Here is a 23245-nt window from a genome sequence, read left to right as displayed (position 1 = left end):
TGCCAGAAAGGCTAACAGTCTCCCCTCCCCCACCACCACAGGCTCTGCTGCATCACTTCTTGCAGAGTTCAAGGAGAAAAACATCAGCCTAGAACCTAGACAAACTGAGAGGTACTTGGAATGGGAACAATAGGACTCGCTTAAAGCTTTGCAGGGGTCCACAGGGAAATAGGTAATCAACCTTGCTTGGAGAATACCCGTCCTGGTCTTTTAGGTGCATTGATTCTGCATAGATGGAATTTCCCACGTAGACAGAGTCCCAGGTTCCCAGCAAAGGTTCGACCAGTTTTCAGTAATAAGGCATGTTGTTGGGGCTGACAGGATCAATCATTTTCTTGTATGTCTTGGGGGACCTATCTTTTTAATGTCCATTTCTTCCCCTGTGTACAAAGCTATGATAAACTGTTAAGTAGCTAGGTAAGAGACAGGGAACAGACTCTGTGGTCTGTGGAATGAGAAAGGTATTCATTAATTAACCACTCTCAGAGCTGAGGAAGAAAAGGGCTCATGTACATTGTTCTCTGGGCTTCAGCTGCTTTCAGCCTCCCCAGTATTGTTTTTCTGTAACCCCAATAACTTAGCTTCCCAACTTCCAGGCGACAGACGACACCGGGTACAAACCACAGCAAATTTATTACTCAATATCCAGTTCCACATCATAGCACCACCCAGAGCCCTCACTTTCCTCCCCCAAACCTGGCCCCAAGGGTACACCCAAAACAGAAAAAACCAAAACCAAAAAAAAAAAAAAAAAAAAAAAAACCAAAACAAAACTAAAATTAAATCCAGATCCCTGCTCCTCCCCTGGAAGAGGGGGCCTTGGCCAGGAAGCCTTCCACAGGTCCCAGCAGGTGGGAGAGCAGAGCCCTCTGTGCCCAGAGAGCAAGACTCCAGGCTCCAAGGACAAGAGAGAGCATGCAGGCAGGCACAGGAGCAGAGGCCTGTCTGTGGGGAGGAAGAGTGGGAAGGAAGGGCACTGCCTGAGGAGTCCGGGAGTCTGGTCATCCCGGGATGCACGCGGGAGCTTCCGGGCAGCAGGGGCCTGCCCCTGGCTGGCTAGCGCTTTGACAGCTCATGGGACAGCCAGTCCAGCCCATCATACAGGCCTGTGCCTTGGGTGGCACAGGTGGCCTGGACATACCACTGTGGGAAGAAAGAGAAGGACATTAGCCTCAGGGAAGAAAAGGGATACCGCTGTCCAGCCGGGCTCCCATAGGAAGCCCAGATCCTCACCGTGCGGCTACGCAAGTGTTGAAGCCCCAGCTTGTCAGTCAGCTCACTCACGGGCATGGCATTGGGCATGTCCTGCTTATTGGCAAACACCAACAGCACTGCATCCCGAAGCTCATCCTCTTGGAGCTGAGGGGAGAAGGGGGATGAGGGACCTGTGGTTGCAAGGATCCCTAGGTTCCCTGCTGACTGCACTGTTGGGGAGGACCCCTTTCAAACTTCCAGATTCTTTGTAGGAAAAATACAGTGTACTGCATAGTTCATTGCTGAGCACAAGACAGTGATAAATGAGCTCAAAACGTCTAAAATTTACCTCTAGGGGAGGAAAAAAACCAATTTAAGAACTTGGTGTAAGCAAAAATGACAAGAATTCCAATAGAAAACAACAAATAACAAGTAATGTGAGATGCTGTTTCACTTTATCATAGATAACCCATCTCTTTCTCCCAGCTCCTTAGGCTTAAAACAAAACAAAACAAAAAACAGTCCTGTCTACTAGGTCAGATAATACTTAACCAGTGCCACTAAGGAAAACCTCCTGCCCTTAGTGGACTGGACTTCCATGAAAGCCAAGGGCTCAGTTCCCAGAGCTGGGTATTTACCATCTTCTGGAGTTCATCAGCAGACTCCTGGACCCGTTCCCGGTCATTGCTGTCTACCACAAAGATGAGGCCCTGGGTAGGAAGGAAGAAAGGAAGCAAAAGGGATCACTCCTACCTAAGTTCCATCCTTACCCCTGGCCTATTCTCACTTCTCCCATCTTGAGTTGTATCAGCTTTTCTCATCTGGTAAGCTTCTAGTAAGGGTCTGCAGAGACCACTGAAGGAGTGAGCTAAAAGATGTGTAGTTGAGAGCTACAGTAGACAGCATGGCCCCAGAACTCTGTTTCCCAGGATTAAGATGAGTGTGAGTTCTTAAGCCTAGCAAAGGTGAGAGTAGTGACAGCCAAGGACTCAGACAACAACTCAGTTCTGGCCTAACACCCTCTCCTAGGGGTTGTTTCCCAACCTTCCAACCCAACTCCACCTGAGTGTTCTGGAAGTAGTGCCGCCACAGAGGCCGAATCTTATCCTGGCCTCCGACATCCCAGACTGTGAAACAGATGTTCTTATATTCCACTGTTTCCACATTGAAGCCTGCAGATTTTTTTTTTTTTTTTTTTTTTTTTTTTTTTTTTTTGGAGGGGAGAGAAAAAAAAAAAAAGGCCTTGAAAGAAACTCATTAAAACCACTCAGATCTATGTAAAGCACACAAACCTAGAAGTCAATGACCACCAAGGCCAAGGGGAATAAAATCCAACAGACCAGAGGTCACAGATATGCTAGGCTTATGGTCCACGCCTCAGGCACCATCAGGCGCTTAGAGATATGGTGACCCACTTCTCAAGTAGCAGTATCTGGTGTCAGGGTCAGGAACAGATAAGGGCCTCGGCAGAAGTGGGAGCAGACCCCGACAAGGCCCAAAGCGACATACCCGCTTCCCCCTGCCTTGATCCCGGACTCACCTATGGTGGGGATGGTGGTGACAATCTCCCCCAACTTCAGTTTGTACAGGATGGTAGTTTTGCCAGCCGCATCCAAGCCAACTGCAACAGAGAGAGGGGAAAAGAATGGAGACGGGAGCGAGAGAGCCCCCTAGAGACCAGGGAAAGGGAGAGGCCTGGCCAGCTGATGGTGATGGGGGCGGAGAGCGGGAGCGCCTCCAGGTGCGCGCTGTTCTCCACCTTCCGGGCCTTGAGGGCAGTCTGGGTGGCGAGTGCCAACTCCTGCCTCTCAAGTGGCCGAGGGGCGAGAGAGACTAGGGAGGTAGGGGGCCCGGGAGGAAGGCCGCGTTCCTCTGAAAAGTCGTTTCCAAGGGCGGAATCCTCCCTTCTTAGTAGCCGGGCTGGGGCGGAGGAAGCGTCACCCCACCCAGGCCCCAGCTCCGGGTTTCAGGCCCAGGGTTGACATTGCAGATCCTGGCTTGCACGGGAGCGCGGCCTCAGAGGCTTTGGCGGTGGGTTGTCTCGGGGTCAGGGTACCAGGTGAGCGGGGCCGGTGGGACGCGGGGGCGGGAGGGCTGCGGCGGGGCCGGCGCCCCAAGCGGGCCGCGCGCTCGATCTGCCTCACCCATAAGGATCCGCATCTGCTTCTTCCCGAAGATCCGCGAAAAGAGCGCGGACACCGTGAGGCCCATGGCGGGGCCCGGGGCGGGGGCGCGGGCAGGGGACGCGGGGCGAGGGCTGGAACCGGCCGGCCGCGGGGGGATGGGGCGCAACAGCAGAAGGAGGAGGCGCCGCCGCCGCCGCCACCTCCGCGCGTCCGGGTCCGCCCGACGTCACGTGGCCCCGCCCCTCCGGGTCCACCCCAGCCCCGCCCCCAGGCGCGTTTGCGGAAGAGCTGAAGAAGTCTAGGGAGGCCTGGCAACCTACGTGGGGCTGAGGGCTTGGAAAGGGAATTGTTCTGAGTCTCCAGTGACTGCAGGGCTTTGATTTACTCTTAAGTCATAGACTTGCATTCCTAAGAAGGAATGCTTTGATAGGGTCGAAAAGTACATTTAAAAGATTCTCAAAGTAGCTCATTGTCTTTTGTTTTGAAACACTATGTCCACTATGTAGCCTTGGGTGGCCTGGAACTTGCTATGTAAACCAGCCTAGTCTCGAACTCATAGAAATGCAGCTGCCTTGGCCTCCTGAGTAGACTTTTAATACAGAAATATCTTTTTCAAACCCGTTGTCACCCCCCCCCCCATGAGCCTCCTCACAGGCTTGATATCTTCATAATGTCACAGGAGTCTTCTTTTGTCTTTAGCCCCTCCCCACTTTTATTTTGTGTTGGTGTGTGGAGGTGTATAGAGTTCAGAGGACAACTTGTAGGGATCTGTTCTCTTCTACCACTATGTGGTAGTGATAGAACTGGTGATAGAACGCAGGTCAGATCACTGGGCCTGGTGGAAAGGACCTTAACTGCTGAGCCATCTTACAGACCCCACAAGTGTCTTGATGGTGTCCTCTTGATATGAAAATCTTTTAATGTCTTGTCACCCAAGATGAAATCTAAATGCCTTTAAGTTGGGCCCTACCCTTGCTTCCGGCCTCGCCAGTAGCCACCCCTCTCTCACACCATGCGCTTCCTGGACAAGTCAGGCTCATTGTAAACATTCCCACTTTCCTTGATGCTGGTTTCCCACATCTGCGTTTAGCTTAGAAAGGATTCCTAAACTTACTAGCTGAGTGACATTGGACATGTTACCCCTCTGTACATTTCCTGTATGTTCCAGTAAATGTAAGTTGGTCCCCCTCTGAATAGAATTTTGCAAAGACTAAATAGCAAAAACTTGTGAGACAGCCCGGACCCCAGCATATGCTGGTATGCAAGATGGGCCTTATAGCTATATAATGTCCCTCTTACTAAGCAGAACTAAGCAAGGGAGCTATTATGCTTTATGTTAACTAGGTACTGGGCTCGTTTTCCTAGGATGAGTACTAACTGTTGACCCAAACGTTGGACATTGCCGCTAATAGTTTGATGCGTCTTTCATCTAGGCTTTGGGGCAAATGCAGTGGGAGGTCGCCCCCTGTCGCTCACTGGTGGTAGCTTGCGGGCAAAGTTAGGTATCTTCTCCAAACCACTGCTCAGGTGTTCTAGACTTCACTTTTGCTAACTATACCTGCAGGTAACTCCCTCTCCAGGCCACCAGCAAATACTGAGTGCGGAAGTCCCACCCATCTCACGCCTACTAGGGGCGGGGTCTGTGGCGGTTTGCTGCCGTCACTTCCAGCGGACCCGGAAGCGGTGTTGTCCTAGTTGTTGGGAAATCATGATGGAACCAGGCTCAGTGTAAACCCTGGGCTGATCGTGGGCGGAGGGAGGCGGGTTTAGGTTGTGGTGGCCAGGGGAGCGGCTAGGGCGGAACAAGCTCAGGCACTGAATCGGAGAGCTCCTGCTAGGCTAGCGTCACTCTGCCTCCAGGCTGAAACTGGCTCCCACTTTCGGCCTGGCTCCCGCAGTGCGATTGCCTGGCCACTGCGGCCCCTTATCCCGCCCGGACCGCTGGACGGACCAGGTGTATTGCCTGCAGCCAGACGATTCTCTCTGCTTCACTTCTAGCTGTTGTTGTGGCTCTGTCCGGGGCTGCAAGAACGCTGACGTGGAGCAGCCCACTCCAGAACCCCCATGGAGAAGTTTGGGATGAATTTCGGGGGCGGCCCAAGCAAGAAGGATCTCCTGGAGACCATAGAGACGCAGAAAAAGCAGCTTCTCCAGTACCAGGCAAGGCTCAAGGATGTGGTCCGCGCGTATAAAAGCCTGCTGAAGGAGAAAGAAGCCCTGGAGGCCAGCATCAAGGTACTGTCAGTATCCCACGAGGCTGATGTAGGCCTCTCAGGTGTGCAGTCTTCAGGTCTCACGTTTCCTGATTCTGTGGATGACCGATGCTCCACTCACAGTGAGGATAGCACCGGGACTGCCACTAGCTTGGATACCGCAGCCAGTCTTACAAGTGTCAAGGGTGAATTTGGGGTTGAAGATGACAGAGTGGCCCGTGGATCACTTCCTCCAAAGTCTGAAGAGGCCAGTGGGTCAGAGAGTGGTGTTAGTAGTAGCAGTGGGGATGGGCCATCTGCGGGTAGCGAGATGGACAAAAGAGTGCATCAGCTGAAGACTCAATTGGCCACTTTGACTAGCTCCTTGGCTACAGTCACTCAGGAAAAGTCCCGTATGGAAGCGTCTTACCTGGCGGATAAGAAGAAGATGAAGCAGGACTTAGAAGATGCCAATAAAAAAGCAGAGGAAGAGCGGGGCCGCCTGGAGGGAGACTTGAAGGGGCTGCAAGAACAGATAGCAGAAACCAAAGCCCGACTTATTACACAGCAACATGATCGTGCCCAGGAGCAAAGTGACCATGCTTTGATGCTGAGGGAGCTTCAGAAGCTCTTGCAGGAGGAGAGGACTCAGCGCCAGGACCTGGAACTTCGGTTAGAAGAGACCAGAGAAGCTTTGGCAGGGCGGGCATATGCAGCTGATCAGATAGAAGGGTTTGAATTGCAGAACAAGCAGCTGACACGTGAGGTAGAGGAGCTGAAAGGTGAGCTGCAAGCCATTCGAGATGAGAAGAACCGACCAGATCCCCGGCTGCAGGAGCTTCAGCAAGAGGCTGCCCGACTTAAAAGCCATTTCCAGGCCCAATTGCAGCAAGAAATGAGGAAGGTAATTATTATTATATCATTCAAACAGTCATTTAAACTTATAAAGGAAATGTTAGCATTTTATTATTTTTTATCTTTTGGTCATTAGATAACTATTGTTCATGTGTGCGTGTGATTATGTTTCATGAGGCAGGGTCTTACCATGTAACTCAGTCTGCCTTTGAATTCATAGAGATCTGCCAGCTTTTCCGTACCAAGTAGGATAAAAGGCACTCCTCTCCCAGGGCTGGAGAAATGGCTCAGTGGTTAAGAGCACTGATTATTCTTCCAGAGGTTCTGAGTTCAATTTCTCAGCAATCACATGGTGGCTCACAACCATCTGTAATGGGATCTGATGCCCTCTTCTGGTATGTCTGTAGACAGGCATCCCTTTCCTCATAAGACAGAGTCTTGTTTTAGTTGAGGAATGCCTGGTGCTTATTTGCTTGGGATTTTGATCTGGTTCCATATTCCCAACATGTAAACTGATATTTGATGCCAAGTGAAAAGTTCCCCCAGTGAGTGCTAAGAAAATCTTGTTCTGTATGGTGTCCTTCTAACAGGATGAGGAGTTTCTGAGTATTTCTGGGTTCAAGCCAGATAGTTCTATCTAGGCCTCTGGGTGTTGGCATCTTACCAGCTGTGCTTTCTGAGGCAATATAGTGGCAGTAGGGAAAGCTTGTGTGTGTCCTGAGAAGTGTGTGCTCATAGGTAGGGTAACAGGAGGAAGCAGAGGGGATTTCCCAGGAAGAAATATCTTGTGTATGCACTCAGTTGAGTTTGCCTGCTTTAGACAATGGCTTCATAGTGTTCCCTTTCAATAGAGGGATCCAGGTTGGTTTGCAATTTCCAGGAATGTTGGGAAAGGGAAAGAATGTTACATGGCTTCTTTAAATGATTTGGAAAATCCGTGGCTAGCAGGAACACACTTGTATTCAAGCTTAAGGAAAAATAGACAACTACGGTAGAAACAGCACCACATACAAAAGAGCTTCAGTTAAAAATCCCCAGTTCCAGGTCATCCCGAGCCCTGTTCACGTCTGTCTTGCTCTTCCACACCCAGGTGACTGTAGGGTTTGTGACCTTCCTGGATGCCTTGTCACTTGTTCTTTGCTTTGCAGACAGCCCTTGCAGAGGACCAGCTTCGCCAGCAGTCTCAGGTAGAAGAGCAAAGGGTAGCAGCCCTGGAGAACCAGATCTCTGAGGTGTCTGAATTGCTGGGCACCTATGAGAAAGCCAAGCAGAAAGACCAGCTGGCCATCCAGAAGCTGAAGGAGCGAATTTTGCAGTTGGACCTGGAGAACAGGACACTGGCCCTTGCAGCCTCTAGTCGGTCCTCTCTTGACATCCATGGAGATGAATCCAGTCTGGATATCAATGTCTTAAAGGACAAGATGGAGAAGCTCAAGAGGCTACTGCAGGTTGCAGCTAGGAAAAGCCAGGTGACCCTGGATGTAGAGAAGCTCTGTGACCCTGAGATAATGGCCAACTCCGAGACTGCTGATGGGGAAAAGGCTACTGCGCTTTACTACCAACAGGAGCTGAAGCAGTTGAAGGAAGAGTTTGAGCGCTATAAGATGAGAGCCCAGGTAGTGCTCAAAAGCAAGAACACTAAAGATGGGAACCTGGGAAAGGAGCTGGAGGCAACACAGGAGCAGCTTGCTGAGTTGAAGGACAAGTATATCTCCCTGCGGCTGTCCTGTGAGGAGCTTGAAAGCCAGCACCAGCAGGAGGCTGAGGACTGGAAGCAGGAGCTGGCCCGGCTGCAGCAGCTCCATCAGCAGGAATTGGAGCGCAGCCAGCTGGACTTCAGGGACCGCACTCTGAAACTGGAGGAGGAGCTCCATAAGCAGCGGGACCGGGCCCTGGCTGTGCTCGCTGAGAAGGACTTGGAGTTGGAGCAACTGCGTTCTGTGGCCTTGTCCTCTGGGTTGCCAGGACACAGAAGCCCCGTGGGAGGAGTGAGTGGTGGAGGTCTTGGGGACCCAGCCGACACAGCTTCCTCAGATAGTTTGACTCAAGCCTTGCAGCTTGCTGCAGCCAACGAGCCCACCTTCTTCCTTTATGCGGAGCAGTTGGCCCGAAAGGAGGTGGAGATCACATCTCTGAGGAAGCAGAAACACAGGTTGGAGGTAGAGGCCCATCAGCTGCAGGAAAGGCTGCTGGAGGAGGGTGAGCGGCATCGAGAGGAGGTTGGAGCCCTTCAGAGCCACATCGAAAAGAACATCAGGGACCAGAGCAGGGAGGGAGCCAACCTGGAGTATCTCAAAAACATCATCTACCGCTTCCTTACCTTGCCAGACAGCCTGGGTCGCCAGCAAACGCTCACAGCCATTCTCACCATCTTGCACTTTAGTCCCGAGGAGAAACAAGTGCTCATGCGACTCCCGAGTGGTGGAAGCTGGTGGCCTTCCGGCAAGAGATGATAGATAATTTTCTACCAATTCCTGAAATCTCCGTGCCTCTTTTATGTGGGAAGGGCAGGCTTGGATGTCTGTGGCCTCTTCTCTTGCATTCTTATTTATTTCTTCACTGTGTTGAACTCAGAGCAGTTCAAAGTAGAACGGGATTATCTGCCAAGTGCCATTAATGCAGCTTTATCATTGGGCTCTCGGGATGCTGCCAATGTTGAGACAGCATCTTGTAGTGTCTGTATGTGGAGCAGGTTAGGAAGAAAAGCTGGGGGGGGGGGGGGAGGCTCAAGTTAGGGAAGTGGTGAGAGTGTTTATAAACAAGATATTTTATTCTGCTCCTAGCTCAGAGCTAGGAGTAAATGTGACTCCCAGGGGAGTTCTTCTGACTTCGGAACATACACAGTAACTATGTATGTATTCTTTTCTAGTAAGAATCTGGTCCACTTTTGTCCTAATTCTCTTGGGACATTAAAATCAAGCTAGAAAGAGACCAGGAAGTTAGAAACAGTAATGGTTTATCCAAGGGGCTGTGGAATAGGGAGTTCATCCCAGAACATGGAGCCTTGCTTATAGGAACCAGTTTATCACTTTGTGCTCATCCCAGAGAGGGTCCCAAGTGTGTGATCTTAGAGATTTCCAAATAGGTCCTATTTGGGCCAAGACGGGATTTAAAAACAAGCCTCTCCTGCTTAAGGTTAGTCCGAAGAGTGTGAATGAATGACTTAATGGTCTTTCCCTCAATGTTGAGGTTCTATAAGAAATGAAATCTTAGCTTCTTTCAGAGCATTTGGATCTGTATGTATTTGGGCTTGCACGTATACCAGGAATTTCTGCCAAGATTTATTCCCAGCTGTGTTTGCTTTTTCAGGAACAGGAAAAAGGAGGTAATTTGCTACAGATTCCAAAACACTGGTAGGACCCTCACAGGAAAAGCAAAGTTCAGCTGAAATACTTTCTGCCCAATGATTCTGGCGAAGGTTAATTATATTTTTTGTTCTTTTGGTTAATTCTATTCTTTAAGGAAAGTAGCTCTCAGAAAGCTCGGGTAAAAGCTCTATCAGTTGCCCAATTCTTTTCTCTGATCAGTTTGCTCTTCCTGGTTATAAAGACCTTTGGACTTGAAAGACCAATGTTTGGCCATTAATATATATCTTTTTGCTGTTTTTATTATTGAGATCTGCTTTGTGAAGGTTTGGGTTGCAGAAGACTTTGATTAATGATGTCTTAGATGGGAGGAGGTGCTCTGATTTTCTGTATGAGCAGACTTCAATGGAACAGAAGTGATGTCTCTATGGTAATAACAATAGTCATTAAACCTGAGTGACTTGAGCTGTGTTTTCTTAATGGTGGTGTCTGTACATCCAGATACAAGCAGAGTGCAAAAGTAAATGGTAAATGAAAAGACTATATATATAGCTTCTTATATTGATCTCCAAGCTCGAATCCATATTCCATTATGTTAATCCATGAGCTTTAACTCCAGGGAGGGACAGCTCAGGGCTTTAACTGCCTAACGTATAACAAATATCTTAGGTTGGAATTGTGTGTGTGTGTGTGTGTGTGTGTGTATGGGGTGCCATAATGGAAAAGCTTTCTGAAGGGTTTAGTGAGTGAGCTTGGTGCTTCCATAATTACTGCTTCATATTCTAGAAAACAATTCTGTTTATGAGCACTTCTTTTTCACTAAAATCGGGGTTCATGATATCCTGGAAAGTTATTTCAGGACATTAAGTTAATTAACTAATAATAGACTTTCTTCATATCTTTATCTTGCTCCCTCTAAATGTAGGATATCCTGTGATGCTGTTATTTCTAGGTTCTAGGAAGGACAGACAGATCCATAGCCACAGTTGCTTTTCCAGTATTTTCTGAGCTTAAACTTTTTTCTCTGTCCTTTTCATACATTTATAAAATGAATTTTACTCATTCTCACTACATAGTCAATTCTTCTCAATTTCCCGCCCCCCCCCTCCACTGGAATTCTTGTAAGACCTCTCCCCAACCCTGCAAACTTTCATGTTTGCTTTTTGTGTGAGGCCCAGGGAGTTAATAAAAAGCCGGTTCTTTCTCTATTTATAAAATAAAAATTAAAAACCCTTTGTTTTTATGTGTATGGGTGTTTTGTCTGCATGCTTGTCTACGTTTCACATGCATGTCTTGTACCTCCAGGAATCAGAGAGGTGGTCACATTCCCTGGAACTGGAGTTACAGACAGTAGCAAGTTCCCATATAGATAGTAGGAATTGACCCTGGAAACTCCAGAGAGCAGTAATTGCTTTTAACCACTGATCCATCTCGCCAGTCCCTTAATTAGAGTTTCCTGCTCAAGTATTTCAGCCATTTAGGAGTTTGTGCAGTAATCATGACCTACTGCACCAAGAAGCTTCCCTGATGACAGCTGGGCTCAGCATTGATTTATGAGTATAAGCATGCATATTTTGAAGGCAGTTTGACAAGATCACCCAGCTAAACAACACTAGTAGGTTTCTCCCTGGGACCTATGACCATAGGATCTTGATCAGGTTTATGGAACCTAGTGTTCTGTAACATGGGCCTCAACTTCAACCAGAAGGAGGTTGGCAATCCCCAGACCAGTCATGCCACCGTCACGCTGGAGAACCCATCTTCCCTGGCAGGTCATTTTGTAGCTCAGAGGATGTTGATAGACAGGTAAGAATGGTGATAACTTGACCCTCAGTGGCCTACATAACACCTTCTGACACAATGAAGGCTAGCTACTAGGAAGGATGCCTGCAATTCATTTCCAGCATCATTTTCTTATGTCGTGTGAGTAAATTCTACAATGTCTTCAGCAACCGGGTCTTACCACCAAGTTAGGGTGGAAAATCAAGAGAAACATCAATAGTCTGTATTGTTTGGAGAAAGCCCTTGGGGTCTTCCTAGCTAGTAACTTGTAGGGACTGGGATTTTTATTTAACAGTACATGGCTTCTAGAAGAAGAACCATTCTTCTATGGAGAACGCATCCATTTAAAACTTTCAAAAAGATTAATATTATACATTATTTATTTAGAGACCAGGTCTCTGTAGTCCTAAGTCTCCTAGAGCTCACTGCATAGTCCAGGCTGGTCTCACTCACAGAGTTCCTTGTGCCTCTGTCTCTCAAGTGCTAGCTTTAAGGTCTGTGTCACCATGATGCCTGGGCCAAGATTGCCCATGTTTAATAAAGTTGTAGGTGTTCATCTGGTTTTCCCTTTAATATTGTTTACCCACCACCCATACCTTGTTGGCTTCCCGTCCTTCACTATTCAGACCTTTTCAATCCCATCCTCTTCCCTTCCGCTTTCATGTCCTGATGTGTTTTGTCTCCCCCGCCCCTAACAGCCCACTTCTGTCTCCCTTTTATCTTTATATTGTATTTGACTTCTAAGAAAACAACAATGAGGCCAGTTTTAGGATAGACATTTAACTTATTTTGAGACAGGTTCTCACTGGGTAGCCAATTGGCCTGAAACTCACTATGTAGACCAGGCTGTCTTCACCCTCCAAGAGATCTGCCTACTTTTGCCTCTGGAGTACTGGAATTAAATAGAGGCATGTATCACCATGCCCAGCAATATAGTCACCCAAATTTAGTGATCTCCTGTACTGTATTGGTATTTTTTTGTTTTTACTTTTGTTCTTTAAAAAATTGTTATACCTGGGTGTTATGGCACAGGTTACTAACCTTTAATCCCTGCACTAAGGAGGCATAGGCAGGTGAATCTCTGAGTTTCCCTGGCCTCCCTAGTAGTTCCAGGACATTCAGAGCTACACAGAGAAACCCTGTCTTGAAAAATAAAAAATTAAAATTTAGTTTTTTTCTACATATGTAGGTGCCCCCCTCCCATGTATGTGCACTTCCCACAGAGGCCAGAGGAGAACACTGGAACCCTTTAGTTGGAGTGGAAGAGGCTTGTTACCTGCCATTTCTGTGATCATTTCTTCAGCCCAGTGTTTGTCTTTCTGAGAAAGGGTCTTGGGTAACTGGCCCTGAACTTGCTCTGTAACCAAAGGTAACCTTTAATGCCCGACCCTCCTGCCTCTGCTTCCCAGGTGCTGGGTTACAGTTGTGTGCTATCATGCTCAGTTCTTCCTGTTTACTATTTATATTTTATTGAACATTTTAACTGATACAAAAGCAAACGTGTACATGTTAATAAGGTACCTTGTGATATGTTTCTAACCCTGTAGTATGTACTAAGGTTAAACATACCTTCTCCCAGTCCCACCCATACAAATCCCCTCCCCCATTACCCTCTTCTCTTCTCAGAGAAGGGAAAATACTCCTTTTGTACTACCCTGCCTGGGACTTCAAGTCCCAGTAGGACTAAGCTCATCCTCCCACTGAGGCTGGGGGAAAGGGATCCAGTGGCAGGCAACAGAGTCAGAGACAGCACCCAATCCTAGCACCAAGCTTCAATTGATAGGGACTCACATGAAGACCAAGCTGCACATCTACACAGCTCCAGTTATGTAGAGTGCTTACTTAGGTTCAGCTAGTCCCTGCTTTAGTGGTGGTTTGGTTTTTGTGAGCCCCCATGGGCCCAGGCTACTTGACTCAATAGGTCTTTTTGTAGTATTCTTGACCCCTCTGGTTTGGTCAATATCCCCCACTCTTCCACAAGACTCCCCCAGCTTTGCCTGATGTTTGGCTGTGGGTTTCTACATCTGTTTCTATTCACTGCTAGATGAAGCCTCTCAGGAGACAGTTATGCTGGTCTCTCGTCTGCAAGCATGGAAGAGTACATTTATAATGTTAGGGGCTGACTCTCTCCCATGGGATGGGTTTCAAGCTGGACCAGTCATTGGTTGGCCACCCCTCAATTTCTGCTCCATCTTTATCCTTGCACACCTTGTAGACAGGAAAATTTTGGGTAGAAGGTTTTGAAGGTGGGTTGATATCTCCCCTTTCCACTGCAAGTCATGCCTTGGCTACAGAAGGTGGCCATTTGAGTCTCTATATCCTCAGCTACTGGGAGCCTCCCCGATCCTAGGTCTCCAGCTAGTCCCAGAGATGTCTCTCACTGAATTCCGTTCTCACTCCCAGCCCTGTACCCCAACCTCTAGTTTTAAGTTTTTGAGAGACTACCATACTGGTTTCCACAGTGCTTGCATGAGTTATTAAGGGTTCTTCTTCTCCTACATCTTCAGCATTTTTGCCATTTTAATCCTTGACTGTCTTTCTTACTGGGATGAGATGTAAACTCAGACATAATTGTTTGCGTTGTGCTGATGGTTAAGGGTGTTGCACATTTTAAAAAATATGTATTGACCATTGTATTCTTTTGAGAGCTGCCACTGGCCCACTTATTGGTTGGCAATGTTTTTGGGGTGTGGGGGTTTTGGATTTGATACGTACACATGGCTTGTCTTAAACCCATAGCACTCCTACTTTAGCTTCCTGTGTCCTGGGATTGGAGGTGTGTGCCATTGCGTATGGCTCTTGTTTATTTTTAATGTGCTTCAGCTTTGACTGCTCACATTTCTGTTGCATAAAGTTCTCTGACAACAGCAACTTAAGGGAGAAAGGAAGCCTTTTGGGTCACAGTTCCATGCTACAGGCCATCATGGCAGGAAGTCCCGCCCCAGAAGGAAGTCTTGGGGCAGGAATGAATGAGGAAGAGAATCACGCGGCTCTTCAGTCAGGAAACAGAGCACTGTCTGCTGCTCAGACAGCTTTCTTATTTTTCTGCATTCTCAGACATCAGCCCAGGGAATGGTACTACCCACCCACACTGAGGGCGGTTCTCCCCACCTCAATAACCTAGTCAATACAAAGTCTCGTGGGCATGCCCAGACCTAATCTAATTAAAGTTATCATCCACATGCATGCCTAAATGCTTGTTTCTTTGGTGATTCTAGCTTCTGTCAAACTACAATATTAAGCAGCACGGCTATTCAGCAAATCTCTCCAGGTAACATTTCACAGCCCATTTATCTTTGCGCTCTCAACGGTTTTTTTTTTTTCCTAGCCTAGTATACGGTGTTTGATAAATAGCCAAATGGATGAAAAGAGACCAAAAAAAAAAAAAAAAAAAAAAAAAAAAAAAGATAAAAATAAAATAAAAATACTAATCTTATATCTACAGAGTAAGAGATTTTATTTTTCTGGTCTTGCTCTCCACCTCTCCTGGGGGTGCTTTCTCAGGCCCCTGAGTGGATGTGCTTTTGATTCCTTGGGTTTCTATGAGAGTGACCTCAGGTATAGTGGCCTCCTTTGGTTGTTAGAGGACTTAGGGAGCTAGTCCTGGTTTTCTCTATCAGGAAGACCCCTGAGAAGATCAAAATCAGCTATGGCAATTGTTAGGGTTCAAGAGCAAACCCAACTTAGGAATTCAGGTCTTACCACAGTGAACAATATGTTTCTCATTAGGACGATGTCCTTTCACTTGGAGGCTGAATAGGAGAAAAGGCACCTCCATTTTTTTTTTTTTTTTAATCTTAAGGAACTTAAAAAAATAGACTTCTATGATTATAGAAAAGTTCTTAGCAGAACTCTGTCTTCTCTATGATGCTTAGGCTTAGTCACAAAAAGAATGGATTTTTAAAATGCATTGAAGCTTCAAACTAACACTCAGAGTCTAGGGAGAATAAAAGCTGACATGTGCTTACCTGATATGTAACAGCAGGGAACGGTACAGCCTTTTGGTGATCTTTTCTGGTGAACTGTCTGCCATCCCCTCTGACACCTTAGTCAGTACTTGTGGATGCTGGTGGCCAGTGAGTCCCCTCAGAAAGGAGCAGAGTTTTCAGCAACTAGTGGATCATTCTTTGGAGACACACTGTTGTCTTCTCCCTACATCACTTTTGCTAGAGGCTCTATTGCATTTATGACTCAGGTCATATCTGGATGTTTACAAGACAGAGTAGTAACTCTTGTTATCCCCACAGTTGCAGCCACCAACTTGGGCAAGGGGTGGAGGGAATCAGCCTGGTCACCAACCAGAGTGGATTCTGTACTCGGTTATGAGTCACACTGCCCGAGGAGTTCTTTCTTCCTTATAATTCCAGATTCGGGTTCTGAACACAAAGAAGTTGATGACCAGTAGATCATATGAGTGTGAGGAGACAGAGGAGAGCAGAGACTTAAGGTCGAACCCAGCTATGAGCAATGAACAATATTCACCATGTGGCTTAGGATGTGAGAAGTATATCTCACAGGGGAAAAAGGCAGGGTTCTGAGACCTGGACTATTTTAAACCATTTCGCTTTGTGAGTGATGCTCATGTTGAAGAAAGTCCAGGATGTTAGATCTGAAAGAAATATTAGAGTTTGCTAAATCATATTTCTCCTTGCTCATCAGGAGACCAAAATACACACAGGATCAGTTAGCATGACCAAAATGAGACTTAACCAAGTGATGTTGAGGTTTTTGGCAGGGTGATGAGCAGTAGCTGAGTGGCAGGTGAGTGGGATATCAGACACATGACAGATTGGTGGATCATGGACTTGGGCTTCCAGGGTATACTAGGCACAAGGAGAGAGGGAGAGAGAGGAAGAGAGGGAGGGAGGGAGAGAGAGAGAGAGACAGAGAAAGAGAGAGAGAGAGAGAGAGAGAGAGAGAGAGAGAGAGAGAGAGAGAGAGAGAGAGAGAGAGAGAGAGCTATAAGGCTCTGTGGAAGTGAGTGTCCCTTTCCCCCTTTCACCAGTGCTTCTAAATCTCTTACAGAGATACAAGAAGGAAAAGGGGAGAGACCAGGATAGTGCTACCAGTTGGGCCAACTAAGGGTGACTTTCTAAGAAATGTCTACTTGTGAATGCTTGTGTTCACAAACCAAAATTCAACTAGCCCACACATGAAACCTGGAACATTAGGTTACGTCACTGTTTATCTGTCCGTTTAAAAAGAAGACAGAACTTACCAGGTGGTGGCACAGACTTTTAATTCCAGCATTCAGGAAGCAGGGGCAGGCAGATTTCTGAGTTCAAGGCCAGCCTAGTCTACAGAGTGAGTTCCAGGACATCCAGGGCAGAGAAACCTGGTCTTGAAAAACCAAACCCCCCCCCCACAATTTATTTATTTTCAGTGTGTGTATGCCCGAGGCAAAAGAGGGCATCAGGTACTTTGGAGCTGGCATTACAGGTGGTTGTGAGCTTCCTGGTGTGGGTGCTTGGAAACCTAACTTAGGCCCTCTGGAATAGCAGCAAGATCTCTCAGACATTTAGACACCTCTCTAATCCCCAGTAAATATAAATCTTTTAAAAAGTATTCTGCTTTTTATAGTCTTTTCATGTACTCTGCACAGTTATATTTTCTGAACCACTGAGAGTAAATTGCACATATGTAGCACATTCTTTCCCCCAGAAAGCATCAGTATTTCATAAGAACAAGGCTGTTCTCTTGCAGAGCATAGTACAGTCATTCAAGTACTATAAATTTAACATCTGTAATACCATAATCTACCATCTGCATTCCAACTTATTAATTAGCCTGAACATCCTTCATGTCATTTCCCCCTCTCTACTACAGAATTGTGTCTATGATTGTATTTGCACTTACTGTTATCACTTTCCTACAACTAGGAGTATTTCTTCCCTCCCCTTGCTTTTAATGATGAAGTGTTTAGTTTGTATTTCAGAACAATGACAGAAAAAATAGAAAGAGTGACCTAAGATCAAAAACACAGGTGTCCTGGTTGTCAGAGGAAGGACTGAAAAGACAAAGGCATCCACAAGCAAAGGGATAAAAAAAATCATGTTTAAGATTGCAACATTGCTTTGGAGTTCTTCCTGTATGTGCAGAATATGCCACATTGTTCACTGTCATATTTTTTGACAGTGAAATGTAAAACAACTTCATCTCTAGTCATAAGACACAACTGTTGACGGTTGTCTCCGAACCCCAGTGAGGGCATCTGTGAACAGGCATGAAGCAAAACATTCAAGGCACTGAAGCAGTTTGAGATCAACTTATTGTACAATCCCACACATTATTAGTGTGATGTATTTTCAGAGTATAGAGTCTGTTTATCCTTCATTATATTACCCCTACTTTTTGCTTTCTTTTCCTTTGAGTTACTTTTGAAAAGCATACTTACATTCTTTTTAAATTTAGATTATTATACTTAATTAAAAATTCTTTGTCAGTTTCACGTGTGTGATGAATTTTAGTCTTCTCACCCAATATTGTTCTGTATCACTCCTCATCTTCCCACTGAAGCCCTTCCTCCTTTTGTTCTCTCTCTCTCTCTCTCTCTCTCTCTCTCTCTCTCTCTCTCTCTGTGTGTGTGTGTGTGTGTGTGTGTGTGTGTGTGTGTGTGTCCGTCCCAGTAAGTTTAACTGGGACTTTAAGCAGAAGAGTGCATGGGAGGTGATTTACTGAAACATTGATGACTTCCCAGAGGCTACACCACTGAATAAAATATTCCCCTTGTCCCTGGCACCCATTATTGCCAATAACTCAATAGCTCCCCAGGGAGGCATGGGACCTCATAGACCCTTCTCCCATTCACAATGGTATATCAATGAGCCCAGACTTGTACAGGTCTTATAAAAGTAACCACAATGGCCATGATAACACCAGCCATGTCATGGGCAGAAGATGTTCACAGCACTCCTTCCTACTCACCAGCTCTTACTTTCTTCCTGACCGGTCTTCCATAGTTTACAGGGATGGTACAGATGACTGGTTAGGGCTTGGCCCTCAACAGCCACTCACTGTCAGCACTTTATTCAGTATGATAAAGTTTATGAGATTGCCAGCTCCTACCTAACAAGGCCACCCCTCCTAATCCTTTCCAAAAAGTTCCACTAATGAACCAAGCATTCAAACATATGAGCTTATACTTCACATCACCACTGATGATGATTGTTGAGCAACATTGAAAACACAACAACCCCCCTAAAACTCACTAAGCAGTACAACTTAGTGAATGTATGTCAATTACACTTTAACAGTGTCACTGAAAATACTAAGAGGGTTATGGAGGCAAACAGGTTGATGACCATTAGGGTAAAGAAGACCCCTACTTCCACCTTGCATGCTCAGTTCTTTCTCCAGGGGTCTTCACTTTCCCCCTATTTCTCAAGTCTCTCTTTCTCTCCCTCCTATGACAGTCAGCTGATCACTAGCTGAAGCTAACCCTGAATATCCTGGAGAAAAAAATGGTTAACATGCTAATATGGAGGGCAAACAGGACTCACGCTCCTTATGTGTGAATTATGTATTCCTCCCTTTTGCACCCTTGGCCACTAAGACTGTGGAATACTGCAAATCTATTGCTTCAAGGAACTCATTCTGTGGTCCTTTACTATGACAGTCCTTGACAATGCATACATTTGGTGAGAGAGTTGGAACAGGAGGGTATGCAGTAATTACGAAGATCTGGGGTCATGGGGGTTTCCATTTCTTAGATGTGTGCCAGGCTGGAAGGTGGTGTTTCCTGTTTATGTCTCAACATGGTCAATAATTAATGAGTAATTTAGATGATAAGTAAGTCCTTCTATTCCCCAACATGAGGGCTTCCCCAGGGGGGATTTTCTTGTGTCTGAGGGAACATGAAGCCCCTGAAAGACTTCCCAATGACTCCAGGGTTGACACTTACTTTTTATTCTCTAGACCACTGTTCTGCAGCTCCAGATGAAGTCCCCCTGTTTTGAAGCCTAAGATTCTGTTAACTGTTTTTTTCCTGAACCTTCCCTCCTATGTGTCAAATCCTTTTTTAACTTCTCTTGGGATTTGTTCTCTTATATTTATGACTTAAATGTCTATTTTTTTCCTACTAGCCTTACTAAAACTTGATGTTTATTTAGGTCCCGAGATTGGTCTTTATCATCTACAACTCTCTTGGTTAATTGTCCAGTTCTCTCCCCTTTAGCTGCTGCCTTCAGTGTGCTTCTGACTCCTGGGGGCAGTTCAGAGTTTTCTCTGGAGTCCAGCTTCCTGCATTATGCTCAGAGTTCCTGCCTGGGGTGCCAGTGACTTCTGCCTCCATCTGTTCTAAGGGGTTCTTTCTATCTATTTCTTGAGGGACTGTTCCATATCTTTTTATTTTTGTGTATCACCCCCCTCTTTTTTGGTGATAGGGCAAGGTCTCACTGTGTCACCTAAGCTGGCTTAAATTTGCAGCAACCCTTGCCTTTGTCTTCCAAGAGCTAAAATTATATGCATGAAGCCAACTAAAAACATGAAGTCTGGCCAAAGGTTTTAATGATTATAATAGATATTGAGCAGTTTTGAGGGAGAAAGCTATCCATGGAATTATGACTGGTGGCAATGCAGGCATTAATCAATCAACAAACCTTGAAAACTTGTCCATGCCAACTTTAACATGACAAAGGCAAATAAATGTACAGTGCTTCAGGTTTCCTATGTTATTGTTCAGGGTTTGGGATATGATTGTCACTGTCTACCACGGAGCTACAGTCTAGCCCAAAGGGCCACTCCCCCTAAAAACTTAACAGTATTTATGGGACCAGAGGTGAGCATAGGAGTTGAGAAGTGGAATAAGAGCCTAAACAATAAGAATCGTTTTCAGATATATGAAATTATCTGATTCCAGCATTCCATTGCTAAAGACAGTGAAGTTGTGATAGGCATGAGGCTCTGGAATGTACTGAGGAAGATGCCTGACTGCCTGATGCTGGCTATGTCCCCTGGTGCATTAGTGTATGGCAAGCTTTTGAGATATCCAGTAATAACTATAACTGTGCCCCTAAGCAGCTCTGGCCTCATTTCTGGCAGTCATGTCTTAATTAGGTGGGTTTTGGCTCTTCATTATTTAGCTACCATGTTTTCCTTAACAGAATACTTTAGTTGTTTTATGCAATTAGAAGAGGCTCACAAGAGTCATCAAATTACAAAATAGATATGACAGAAAAGACCATTATTACCTCTTCCTTACTGTCCAAATTTCAGCGGTAATCAGGGGCTTACATAAACAGTCCCGCTGACATTCTTTAGTTGACAGTCTCTAAGGACAGTGCCGGCAGAGCGGTGCACTTTGTGCTTCATAAAAGCAAAAGTGATTAGTCTGCTATGTAACCTAATCATCTGAAAAAATGTAATTCCCACAGCAGCATTTGCTATTACTGCCTTGGAGAAGAGCAGCTGGCAGATAGGATTTTGACACACTAAATCGTGCTAGCACACACTAGCCAAATGGATGTTTCTCCATGAGGGGGCTGCAAACCATACTGTACCTGAAAGAAGACTCTCAAGGGCCTTCCCCTGAGATCAAAATGAGGGGACCCGAACCTCACAAGCTGTCTTTTACCTTTCATCCATTGGATGGATTGTAGGAATAAATGCTGAATAAACATTGGGGTAGAAATAGTCCTCCATAGATGACTGAGGTTCATATGAGACATTGGAGCAGCACCCAGAATTTCCATTCAGCCAACACTTCATCTTTCCTGGGAGCCTTGGGCATGTGAGGGTGTGGGCTAAATGCTGGAGATGTTGGTTCTGGCCTTGAGGAGTCTTTTATTTACTCTGGACCACTAGTTGCTGTCTCCATTTTTCTCAGTTATATGCAGTCATGTACCCATTTCCTCCTTGTAACATGTGATCAGTGAGTTTTCTTCTTACTGTATTCAATCTGCCCTACCTTACTTATTAAGGCAAATTAGACTAACCATTGTGCTTGGCAGCAGATAAACAGTCACCTGACATATTTAAAAATACTCTACTTGACACATAACAGATCCATCTAACAGAAGGTGAGTTACATCACTCTACCAACATGGAAGAATCTCCTTTTTGCATAGGATGGTGTTTACTACAGAGACCTGTGATTGATTAGCATGCAGAAGACACCACAAGAGTACTTAGCTCTAAATAGGACAGATTCTGAGTTCCCTGAGGCTCATAATTCATCATGGAAGAGGGGCAGAAGGTAGTAGATATCAGCAGTGAAACAGTACCTCCTAGACCTGATAGGGCCATTGCACATATGAACTCACTGAGCTATGTCTCTGCACATGAGACCAGCAGAAAATTCCTAGCTTAGACAGGGTACTGGTGCAGAAAGTCCCACACCAATCAGTGACCACCAAGGGAGAAGAGTGAGGTTCCTTCAGGGATGCACCCTCTGGAATGGCTACCCATGCTTCAGTAGATGGTTCTATACTCATGCACATACAGGCAGCATGAAGTGGATCCAATGGTTTAATAAAAGAGAGAGAACATGAAGTTGGGAAGGAAGAGTACTGGAGGATTATGGGAAGAACTGGAGCAGAGGAAATGGCGAACATATTTGATTAAAACACATTAGAAGCATGTACAAAGTTCTCAATTTTTAAAGGTGTGTTTTTATTTCATGTGCATAAGTGTTTTGCTTACATGCATGTCTGTGTACCATATTCATGTAGTACCTGCAGAAACCAAAAGAGGGTAGCAGATCTCTTGAAACTGTAATTACAGATGGTTGCAAGCCACCATAGTGGTGCTGGGAACTGAATGCAGGTCCTCTAGAAGAGCAGTAAGTGTTCTTAACCTCTCAGTGGTCTCTCCAGACCTTAGGAAACAAGTTTTAAAAGGACATCATTCTTTACCACATGTGCAAGGAAAACATGTGGTTGGTTCTAGGGCAGCAATAGTTTGGGCAAATGACTCAGAAAGGAAATGGCTCCTTACAGAGGGTTTGGAGTCTGACTCAGTTAATCATGACTAATGTGGCTGAAAGTTTTACATTGGCTACACTGAATCTCAGCAACCTGTGTTTCAGCAACTACTAGTGTTCTAGGAGGCAAAGCACAGACCTTTACATGCCATGTGAGGCTAAACACACTAAGAAATAAAACCATTTGACTTTGCCCTGAACAATGTCTTAGCAAGTCCTAGTGGGACCACTGTGAATCCCTGCACTCTGAAGAGATAGATGGTAAGGAAAAACTGACCGATATTTTGATCCCCCTGCCTAATTTAGACAATTCTTGACAAATCATCATGAAAATACATAGCATGAAAGGGAGTCATAGTATATTTTAGCTAGGGTACCAGTGAGGTCTACATAAAAGTCACAGGGAATATTTTCATTCCAGATATTGAAATTCATTAGAAATAAATATCTCCCAGTGTGTTTTCTCTGGGTGGCATAATTTGTCTCATAATGAATCAACAAATATGGCTGTCTTTCCTAATATATTTAGCAAACAGGGTCTCACCCTCTTGCCCTGGCTGGCCTGCAACACACCATGTAGTACAGGCTGACTGCTAACTCACAGAGACCCACCTGCTTCTGCCTCCTGAATGCTGGCTGTATTGAAGGTGTAAACCACCAGGTGGAACAACAACTTGGACTTTTTTTCTACTTTGTTTCTTCCTTTCTTTCAGCAGGGCCTCATGTAGCCCTGGCTAGCTTCCAGTTAGCAGAGGCTGGCCTTGATCCTCCTGCTCCCGCTGCCTTCAAATAAGTTTTTATTATTTCCTGTGTTTGAATGTTTTGACTGCACGCCATATCTGTGCATTGCCCTTGGGACCACAGAAGAGGGCA

General features: G+C 45.8%; 2 protein-coding genes across 2 annotated transcripts; one reads left to right on the top strand and one right to left on the bottom strand.

Moving 5' to 3' along the window:
- Positions 1-614: 614 nt before the first annotated feature.
- Positions 615-3534, bottom strand: ARF5 (ARF GTPase 5). Its single transcript, XM_080936533.1, has 6 exons — positions 3339-3534; positions 2735-2815; positions 2257-2366; positions 1833-1904; positions 1234-1359; positions 615-1143 (listed from the first exon to the last, which is right to left on the bottom strand). The coding sequence occupies exons 1-6, from the start codon at positions 3403-3405 to the stop codon at positions 1057-1059; spliced, it is 543 nt and encodes a 180-aa protein (XP_080792659.1). The 5' UTR covers positions 3406-3534; the 3' UTR covers positions 615-1056.
- GCC1 (GRIP and coiled-coil domain containing 1) lies at positions 2836-9035 on the top strand. The gene is made up of 3 exons (XM_080936532.1): positions 2836-3253; positions 5319-6416; positions 7516-9035. Exons 2-3 carry the CDS (start codon positions 5385-5387, stop codon positions 8818-8820), a joined length of 2337 nt encoding a protein of 778 aa, XP_080792658.1. The 5' UTR covers positions 2836-3253; positions 5319-5384; the 3' UTR covers positions 8821-9035.
- The last annotated feature ends 14210 nt before the right edge of the window (positions 9036-23245 follow it).

Source organism: Micromys minutus, assembly GCF_963924665.1.
Source record: "Micromys minutus genome assembly, chromosome: 23".
NCBI lineage: Eukaryota > Metazoa > Chordata > Mammalia > Rodentia > Muridae > Micromys > Micromys minutus.
The sequence above is the reverse complement of the archived record's forward strand: the minus strand, read 5'-3'. Positions and strand labels throughout refer to the sequence as shown.